Source organism: Spodoptera frugiperda, chromosome 9, assembly GCF_023101765.2.
Source record: "Spodoptera frugiperda isolate SF20-4 chromosome 9, AGI-APGP_CSIRO_Sfru_2.0, whole genome shotgun sequence".
Lineage (NCBI taxonomy): Eukaryota > Metazoa > Arthropoda > Insecta > Lepidoptera > Noctuidae > Spodoptera > Spodoptera frugiperda.
The window spans coordinates 9,653,667-9,664,713 of NC_064220.1; the positions used below are offsets into that span (position 1 = coordinate 9,653,667).

An 11,047-nucleotide genomic window follows, 5' to 3' on the forward strand; every position below is an offset into this window, starting at 1 on the left:
CTTTTAGTACTGGACTATGTGACTCTTCTCTACATAAGATAGGAGTTTACTATAATCTTCACGTTTAGCACGCAGATTCCAGTACCCTTAGTACGAATTTTCTGTACATTTAAAGTAATCGAAACGAGAGAGCGTTCGGCGCTCTGATTGGTTGGTTTATTCGAATCGGTCAATCAGAGCGCCACACGCGAATTACTTTAAACTAAAGCAAACTCGTACTAAAGGTACAGAACTATTAAATAACTCTGAGTACGGCGTAAACTGTTAGAAAATTAATTAATCCAATTAAATTTCTTGGATTAATAAATTAATCCAAGTAGCTAATCGTACGCATGCCACAATACAAGGGCATAGTCAGTGAACTAAAAAAAGTACAAAAAAAACAACATTTGAATAACATTATTTGTTTTTTACTGTTATCCTCATAAATAAGGTAATTAATTTAAATGATAAAACACTTTTATTACGTCATACGGTTCACCTTATAAAACATTAATCTGTAATTAAAATACTAACGACACATTAATTTAAGGTATCGTTTAACAAGTACCTTAAACTGATATATGAATTAGAGACTACTGGTTAACCAGAATACCACATTTTGTAACCGAAAACTACTTATTAGTGAGAAGGTTAACTAAAACTAGATTACATCAAAAATATTTAGTCCAATAGTGATTCATTGATAGCTTCAAATCCTTTAAACCATCGCTAGGTTGACAGTCGTTTAGGGAACAGAGATTAATTTATAATAATATATTATCTCCTTTTATCTCCCAAGGGGTAGGCAAAGGTGCACATTACCTATGGCACGTGATGCCATTGTACAATTTACACCCACTTTTAACCATTTATGTTACAAATCCAATGTAATAGGAGGTGAGCCTATTGCTATATACTGGGCACAGTTCCAGACTCCGTGCTACTACTGAGAAGTTTTCGATAAACCGAAAAAAGCCCAGTAATACTTCGCTTCCTGAGACCTATTTACTTCAAACCCTTTAAGCCACCACTAGATAAACCCTGCTGCTTCGATGCATAGACTGATCGTCATTTAATTCGAGAGGACTTTCAGTGCTAGTTGTGGCGTGGCTTGTTGGTTGAAGAACCATAGAATCTCTCGTAGCAGCAATCTTCACGACTCCCCAAAAACTCTTCTACGAAAAAAACTCTGGCTTCCAATCAAAGAGTAATAAGTATAGGTATAATAAGCATATAAAGGATAGTATAGGGATTCCAATTTATTATTTCCAATTCGACAGTCTCAGATGCCAGCGATAAGAAAAGCGGCCAGCGACAAAGGTAATGAAGTGGACGAAAGAGTTTCGTTTGCAGTGTATTTTTTTTACATTTTATGGGTCGACGTTTGTCCGCTATCTCGTCTGATGGTAAGTGATGATGCGGCCTACGATGAAGCACGTCTATCCATAAGTAACCGGCTTTGAAGACACCCAGGTTACACCCATCAGGAAACACAGACTCCGGCAAGGAGTTCCACTCCCTAGCAGTTCGCACAAGGAAGCTTGAAGCAAAGCGCTTCGTGCGAGTGGGTGGGATATCAATAGACAGATAGATTTCATGTCTACCGTATAGAAGGGTGATGAGGTAGACAAAAGAGGTCCATCTGCAGTGTAGATGTCATTGTCTGCGTGTCTCCGTGTAAAAAATCTGCAGTGCTATGAGACTGACTCAAGAACCAAAGGATTAGCAGTGAATCATTCATCAAGTCCAAGTATTCACCAGGAGAGCAAGAAAAGAAGAAAGAGTTTGGAAATGGAGAAGTAAGAAACTTCTTTACAGAAACTTTTCAGAGATAAGACGCGAGAGAGTGACAGAGGACACGAAAGTCAACGTCAATCAGGTGTAATGCCAAGTAATGTAAACAATATAACATTTTATTTTCAGTTAAAGAAAATACCTCATACGATTGCCAGGCAAGGGGTCTCGTGTTTGATTCCTGGGTCAGGCACTGTATTATTGGGCCTTTTTGTGTTCAGAAAATTCTCAGTAGTAACACGGAGTCTGGAAATGTGCCCGGTATATGGCAATAGGCTCACCCCCTATTACATGGGACTTACTACACAAATGGTGAAAAGTGGGTGTACATTGTACAGTGGTATTATATTAAGGGTGAGGCTATCGCCAAACATTTAACCACGGTTTATTAAGCTAAATTAAAAGACCTGACACAAGAATCGAAACCAAAACCACCACTTGTCTGGCAGCCCCACGGTCATACAACAAAATATTACGCAAAAAAAAGTCACTCGATATTTTTGAAACTCAAAACTTATTGCGTAACCAACAGCCTACTCATTACGTACGAAGCGGTCGTTCAACATTTTTGCAACAAAAATAATGAAATCAAAATTTCAAAATGACCCAAAAATGGGTGTGGTCTGTTGTCCACCTTCAACAAGAAAATAAAACGCTGTACTTAGGTCTTAAGTCTTTATTAAGTTATTGGTAAAGAAAATCATTTTTTATTCTACAAAAAGGTGATTATTTCGAATAGTATCTACAAGGATTATCCCCCATTCGTTCAGAAGCGTGGCCGCACAGCAATACCTTACAATAAGCCTACTTGCTACACATATATGTATCAGTCGAGGGCATGTATTACCGCCGCGAGCCGTGCCCACACCTTTTTAATAAACTCATCAACTATAACGAATTAATTTAATACTAAAAACAACATACAACATACGTGCTAAGATAAAATAAAGACTTATTGTTAAACACAAAAAGTCCATTTTACATCGGTTTTAATATGATATCTATAAACGTCATAGTAAACGAGTTCTTTAAGATCCTGCAATCAGTAGGGTCCACGTCTTTAGCGCAATGGTTGCTACGTGTGTTGAGCATTTCCCAGGCAGTGTTCCAAACAGGTTGGCCTGAAAACTACGAGATATCAGGTATGTATGGCTTTATAAATTTGACTGCACGGTTGATGCGGTGGCTGGGCAACTGGCTGCCGTGCAACGTGAAGCGGGTTCGATTCCCGCACGGAGCATTCTTTGTGTGATCCACAATTTGTTGTTTCGGGTCTGGGTGATGTGTATGTGAAATTGTATGTTTGTAAACGCACCCACGATACAGGAGAAAATCCTAAGGTGGTTGCCCCACCTTTTTTTTATATTTAATAATAATGAACCGATTGGCAGTAGTGTACTGGACTCTATTGACTCGCATGACGTTCCATTGAGGTCGAGATATTTGTGATTTATAGACGTTCACACTAAAAACAGTGAACCAGTAGTTAGGTAGCCAGTCAGTTTAAGTTGACTAGCCCAATACAACGCCGGACATATCTATACTAATATTTACTAATATTATAAAGCTGAAGTGTTTGTTTGATTGTTTGTTTGTACGCGCTAATCTCCGGAACTACTGGTCCGAATTGAATAATTCTTTTTGTGTGGGATAGTGCATTTATCGAGGAAGGTCTATAGGCTATAAAACATCACGCTATGACCAGTAGGAGCCGGGCAGAGTGGTTTTTACCGCGCAGTAAGTAGCTAGTTTATTATAATGCACAACTCGCCTTGCCAAAGGCGAGGAGGAAGGAGAAGTCATTGGATGATCCCCCCTCTCCCTATAAAAGTCATTATTAACTTGGACAGGACTAAGTCAATCCACGAGAGTGTCTTAATGTCGGGATTATTTATTAATTAATAGATAGAAGAAAATAAGTTGGATTTTCCTTCCTGACGCTATAACTCCAGAACGCACGAACCGATTTGAACGTTTTTGCATTCGTTGGAAATGTCTTGGACTCCGTAAGATTTTCTTTGCTATAAACGTAAAGAAAATTTAAGAGTTAAAAGCAGGAAATTTGCGGAAAATCATTATTGGCGAAACGGAGTTCGCCGAGTTTGCTAGTTTAATATATAAATCTGGATGAATCTCTAGCTATCTCTCCTAGTAACAAATATCTAGGTACAAGGATCATATATTTATGTTTTACTTGATTGATGCAGATGGTGAGAGGTTTGACTTCATTGTGGTCGGGAGTGGGTCGGCGGGCGCTGTGGTAGCTGCTCGCCTATCAGAAATACCAGAGTTTAAAGTGCTGCTGCTTGAGACTGGAGGCGACCCGCCACTTACCAGTGTGGTAAGTATCCACCTATTAAATATAAATACAGTACCCTTAGTACGAGTTTGTTTTACGTTTAACGTCGCTCTGATTGGGTGGTTCATTCGCGCCGGGCAATCCGGACGCCGAACGCGCTCTCGTTTAGTTTTCGTTCTTTAATATGACTTAATTAACTGTGATATTCGTACAGGAATGCGTCGTTGGTCGAGTGGTCGTAAGTGCGACTGCCGCGTAAGAGGCTTATCAATTCCCGGGTAGGGCAAAGTATTGCTGAGCTTTTTGGCTATTGGAAAATTTCTCAGTAGTAACACGGAGTCTGGAATTGTGCTCAGTATTATGGTAATAGGCTCACCTCCTATTACATGGAACTTATAACATTAATGCTGAAAAGTGGGTGTACATTGTACTGTGGTATTTGGTGTTGTAATGTGCACCTCTGCATACTCCTTCGGGAATTAAAAGGCGTAAAGTTACGTTACGTAATTATTGTTAATTCTTAATTCACGTTAAACATACGCATGTTGTAAATATGCACAATTGTAAATACGTTTAGAATATATAACAATACTTCTTTTACCATTAATACCTACGACCGTCCGTGACATTCCAGAATCTTTGCACAGAACTTTAAGATCAAAAGAACTTTACCTGGGCTCTCGTTTCATTTGCTATTACTGTGCCAACTATAACTTTGTTTGTTTTTCCATTTCAGATTCCTGGTTTCTTCCCAACTCTTCAAGGCACTGAATATGATTGGAATTACAAAGCCTATTTTGATGAGGACGTTGGCAAGGCGCACCCGGGTGGATACATTAGCTACTCCCGAGGTAAAGTACTCGGAGGCTGTTCATCTACCAACTACTTAATATACGCACGAGGCAAGCCCCAGGATTATGAGAACTGGAACCGTATAGCCCCTGGCTGGGACTGGGAGACAGTACTGTATTATTTCAAGAAGTTAGAAGACATGAAAGATCCAGTAATCTTTGAGCATCCAGAAAATGCTCGGCTCCATTCAATAACTGGTCCTGTGAAAGCCTCCAGACCACAACCTTTGTCCTCAACCAATGCTATAGATGACTCCAGGTTACAATCTTACGAAGAAATGGGTATACCACGAGTTCTAGAGATAAATGGGCCAGAAATTGTAGGAGCTGCTCGACCACATTTCAATATTTATGGTGGTAGGAGATCTAGTACTGCGGAATCATACCTAAAGCCAGCAAAAGACAGAACTAATCTTAAAGTGGCCAAGTATTCCACAGTTACTAAAGTATTAATTGATCCTGGCACGTTGCGTGCGTATGGTGTGCAGGTGTACACATCTAGTAAGACATACATCCACGTATACGCTACTGAAGAGGTGATTGTTTCTGCCGGTACATTCAATAGTCCGAAAATTCTCTTACACTCAGGAATAGGACCTCAAGAGGAATTGTCGAAGTTACAGATAAAGACGTTGGTAAATCTCCCAGTTGGTAAAAATTTACACGATCACCAGATTATACCGTTAATTTTTAAAGGGAAACGTGGATTAGAATCGGCTGTCCAAAATGTAGTAGCCGCTCCACATTTAGATACCTTACCTGTACCGGTACAAAGTGGTTACTTTAGGCTGAACAGTAGTGAGTACGGCTACCCATCCAGTTTACAACCACACATTCAATTCTTCAACACATACATTGGAGCAGGTGCTGCTCCTGTTCTCTTTATAGCATGTAAAACTGTAGCTAACCTTGAAGATAGGGTTTGCCTTGGACAAGCAGCAAGCAACGCTTTCAATGAAATAGATTATGTTTTCCTTGTCCTTCTACACCCTCTGTCTAGAGGGCAAGTGAAACTTCGAAGTAAAGATCCCCTCGACGATCCAATGATTGAGTTGGGATACTTTAGAAATAATTATGACCTCAAGGTAGCTGCCGAAGGAGTGAAACGCATGAATACTTTGATAAACACTACATACTTTAAAGAAGTCAAAGGAAGTATACCCAAATTGAGTGTGACTGCGTGTGAAAATATAGAATGGGGTTCTGATGAGTTTTGGGAATGTTATGCGAAGAATACTGTGGCATCGTTGCTGCATGCAGTTGGTACATGTCGGATGGGACAGGATGGGGTTGTGGACGAGAGACTGAGGGTGCACGGTGTGGCCAGACTGAGAGTAGTGGATGCGTCCGTTATCCCATTGATACCGAGTGGTAACACTAACGCCCCGACTATGATGGTAGGTGAGAAAGCTGCTGATATGATCAAAGAAGACTTTTATGCACGCAATAGAGTGTAATTTTATGTAGGTTTAAATACAAAGACAATACTTGCCAAAGTCCTAGAGATAACTAAACATACAATAATTATATTAAATACTTCTACCTCCTAATGTATTTGTTGGCTGTTATTGTAGTTCGTCCATTTACAGTGTAAGTTGCAATTTGCTAGCAATCTTAACGCATTGTCATATAATGTATAATGCCTTGACAAAATATAGAGTAACTTTGAGAGAAGTTGAGCTGCTTTAATTTGAAGCAGGTATAAGAAAAATATTTCATTATTAAAAAAGAGTTCTACGTACTGCTGTGCTTAAATATCTTTACCGATTTCTTTCAGAATGTTTACTAGTAGTTACTTTACTTTTTTAAATTCTTATAAGTACTTGATTCAAGGTTCAATCTCCAGAACGTAACAAATAACCGGGGCTCTAGCTCAAAGCAGAGTGGTTTTTAGTCAGTAAGAGTCTGACACTCCCTCTCACCTCACCCAAGACTAGAGAAGTCATTGGATGCTTTCCACCCCCAAAAAAACATGGTTAGGGAAATTGTTTTCACCTTCAGTTTCGATAGGAGTTTTAATGTTTTCATTCGTAGTTACATTAATGTTATCTTTGTAATATTCGAATTTTCATAAATCGTTACCAACATTGTGCATGCGGGTGATAACGGGCGTGTTTAGGAATGCAACATAGTAACCTCATTTATTAGGGTTCATTGCAAAGGATTGGACCACAAATGTGACCAGTCAGCCTCCTAGAAATGGAATGGAGTGTTCCGGTGTTTCCAAGGTTGTATCTACTGTAGATTCTGGCTTACAGGAGTTGCAGCGGTATGGGAGGTGGTGGCGGGCTTGTCCCATAAAAAAAATTATGTTATACATATATTCGATATTCAAGTCATATTATATACATATGTCCATTAACATTTATGTATAAAGGAAGGAAGACCCATGCAAGTATTAATGTATACGAATTGTGCATATGTATGTAGGTTTGTACATAATTATCTGACTTCCCTTTAATCGAATCGAGTGAAATCGATTCATTAACTGTTATTATGAAACCACTAGCGTCAATCACTTCGAGTAATTTTCGCAAGTACTAAAAATGTCTCCTGGGTTTCATCTCTGTAATAAAATTGCTTCATGATGTTTACTTTTTCCTTTGATGGAGGAAAATCATCGAATGAATTCTCCCGTGGATTAGACGAGAGAGAGTATCACTCTTTTTTTTAAGGGGGGAAAATCATTCAATGTCTTCTCTCGCATTAAGCAAGGCGAGAGGTAGTGTCCGACTCTTACTGACTGAAAACCACCCCGTTCCTACTCCTACTTTTCAAACCGGAGCGCACCATTATATCTGCTAGGTAGTCCGCAGCTCCGAAGTGTCAGATTCTAACAGACTAAAAACCATCCCGTACCAACTCCTGCTCCAATTGGAGTCACGGTAACTCCGTGCAATTCTTCGCAGTCCCGATCGATCTTCATACAGGCATGAAAGGCCTGAAAGTACAGCTTGATACCAGCATGCAGTAAAATGTGCCAAAATGCTGATGTGTATATGGCATCGGGACGCTAAAGGAGCAGATGGATGACCTGATGGTAAGCAATCAACGTCGCCTAAGGACATTTGCAACACCAGAGAAGATACAATTCTGGTTGCTTGTGACTGAATGCTGCTCCAGGACTGAGGAGTTATGAAGAAGGCTATGGTGACGTCTGCGATCAACCCTGTAAGTTCTCTTTCCAACGTCTCAGGCACCTCTGTAAGTGGAAGAAACGGAGATTACGATGAGATGTTCCAAATAAAATAGGTAGGACGCACAAACACAAAAACGAACTAACAAATATAAACTAGCTGTTTACTCTATACCAGTGTATGCATTATAATCATCGATGTTTAAATAATGTTCTTCATTATAAAATTGATTTAGACTTCCAGCTTAATCATTATTGTTTTAATGATAAGTATCTAACAGCTGTACTCGTAGTATGAATAAAAAATAGCAATAACAAAGTCAAAGTATTATTGTAAAACTCAACGTTAGTACTTCAATTGAACTAAAAATGAATTTAATATTGAATTGGAATGACACTCGCATCATACAAGGAGAAGAAATGGTAGAAAGTATTAAAGTCCCTTCAACGTTACGCTTTTTATCACCAAAGAGGTAGGCAGAGATGCACATAACGGCACGTACAAAGTACACTCACTTTACACCATTTGTGTTATAAGTCCCATGTAATAGAGAGTGAGTCTATTTAACGTAGGTATATTAAATATCCCTTTTGGGAACAAAAATCATAATTATATTATTAAATGTATTGTATGTGCATACTTTTTTACCTTTTTTGGTCACTGCTTGCCCTGACTGTTCACGGGTATAACGATTTGAGTTCACGATGTCATAAAATCGCTCGTTTACATGACAAAGTCTACTGGAGTGCTGTTAGGACATGATTATCTGCAGTCCGGATGCCCGTACTACGATCAAATATCTCACACAAATCTCACTACAGCATTCAAGTCAGAGAAAGTCGAAATTGAAGCAAAATGGCTACCGTATTATTGCTTCACCCGGGGCGAAACTCCGCTACCGCGCCAGGTTAGAGCATTTTTTTTATGGGGGAAAATCATCCAAGACTTGTCCCGCTCAGGGTAAGGTGAGAGGGAGTGTCAGACTCTTACTGACTAAAAACTACCCTGTTCCTACTCCTGCTTGTCGAGCCGGAGCCCTAGGAAACCCGCTAGGTAGCCCACAGCTAGATTAGTGCATGGCGGGACGAGCTCCGGCGCGATCTCATGGTAAAAATAAAACCGTATTTTTGCTTACCAGATGGCATAAATGTAGAAGGAGATTGTTTGTCCAGTCGCAGCAACTATCAAATATTAAACGTCCAATAGTGTGACACTAGGTAATTCCCTATTGGACGAAGAACAACAAGTTCAAACGAGCGCTATCTGGTGAACAAAAATACTAATAGGACATTATTTTATTGTTTCCAGAACTCGAATAGTTCTAGATAAAATATATGTAAATATGTCTTTGCACAGACATTATGCGGTTATGCCAACATAGTAATGGATGAGAATGGATAAAATTTTGGCCAATATCTAATTACATACACAATATTACAGATATATTGTTTTTTTTTTTAAATGGTGCAAATAATCTGAGTTTCTTTCTTTCTTTCTTTCTATATGCACGGTTGGCATGGTGGCTGGGCAACTGGCTGCCGTGAAACGTATAGCGGGTTCGATTCCCGCACGGAGCAAATCTTTGTTTGATCTATAAATTTTTGTTTCGTGTCTGGGTGTCACGTGTATGTGAAACTGTATGTTTGTAAACGTACCCACGATACAAGAGAAAATCCTAGTGTTGGGCAACGTTTTTAAAAAAATACTAAATATGCAGAAGAGCCTGAAGCTTTTTTCTCTAAGCTCTGAATTATTTAATACATAAAAAAGATTTTTTAACCTTCTTTAAAATAGAAAGTGAGATCGTTTCGAGTTGGGTGAGGACAATGGTAGTGGTTACGGGAAGGTAATGACGCGACCGAGTTAATGTTGAACTGTGCTTAATGTGCCGGAATACAGTGAGCGTTTGATGGCCGACCCTCTTGATATCACTCACTTCCTTGGGGTAGGCAGAATTGTACGTTATTATTACACGTAGATGTCAACAAATACATTTCAGTGGTTGGATTTGTAAGACTTATTTTAAGTGCTTTCGGCACGAATGGACGGGTTTGACCGGAGTGATACAGAACTTACAGAAAACCGACGTGAAACAACGCTTGTGTTGTGTTTCGTTGTGTGAGTGAGGTTACCGGAGGCCCAATTACCTCCCTTCCTAATCTTCCCAATCCCCGATTCCACAACAACCCTTAAATTCCTAACCCCCAAAAGGCCGACAACGCACTTGTAACTGGTGTTTCGGGCGTCCATGGGCGGAGGCGATTGCTTACCATCAGGTGATCCTTCTGCTCGTTTACCGGCTTATACCATAAAACATCTGTGGGATCACAATTTGTTACGACACCTTGTTAATCAAATGGGTGACATTGTGTTTATGTCTAAGTTATTTTAATAAGATGGTTACAACATAGACAAATTATGGTGTTGGTAGTAATACCGGTTGGTGCTCTAAGAGTACATGATCTGACCGCTTGGAAGGTCCCTGATGAAGGCCAGATGTGAAGACCGTGAGTTACTCTTGTACTGCCTGTGTTTGTAGTGTAATTATATTCTAACAGTGTGAGCATTTACGAGACCTACCCAAATGTTCTTTATGGTTGATATTGTTCGTCGGATCATTCAGCAACAGCCATTAGCTGAGCTGATTGTAAACTGACACATGCGTACTTTTTACGAAAATTGCGCGAACGTAGGATTTGGTAGGTACACTTGTAGTTTATGTGTAGGAGAAGTGCAGAACGCAAATATTTTTCAAAAATAATGCTTATAAAGTACATTAAATCAATAAATAAAACATTACACACACTACCATGCATAGTATCTGATCGTATTTGACAAAACGTCAAAATCGACAGACATTGCGATGATATTCTCACGTCTTATATGAATACATAGAGTTTTCCTGTTCATGATGCGCCGGAATATATTAATTTGAATTTTACAAAACTAATAGCAATTCGTTAAATAAAAATTATCCTTGAACG

General features: G+C 39.3%; 1 protein-coding gene across 1 annotated transcript; it reads left to right on the plus strand.

Moving 5' to 3' along the window:
• Nucleotides 1-2,423: 2,423 nt before the first annotated feature.
• On the plus strand, nucleotides 2,424-6,601 carry LOC118271174 (ecdysone oxidase-like). Its single transcript, XM_035587127.2, has 3 exons — nucleotides 2,424-2,918; nucleotides 3,984-4,117; nucleotides 4,812-6,601. Exons 1-3 carry the CDS (start codon nucleotides 2,771-2,773, stop codon nucleotides 6,381-6,383), a joined length of 1,854 nt encoding a protein of 617 aa, XP_035443020.2. The 5' UTR covers nucleotides 2,424-2,770; the 3' UTR covers nucleotides 6,384-6,601.
• The last annotated feature ends 4,446 nt before the right edge of the window (nucleotides 6,602-11,047 follow it).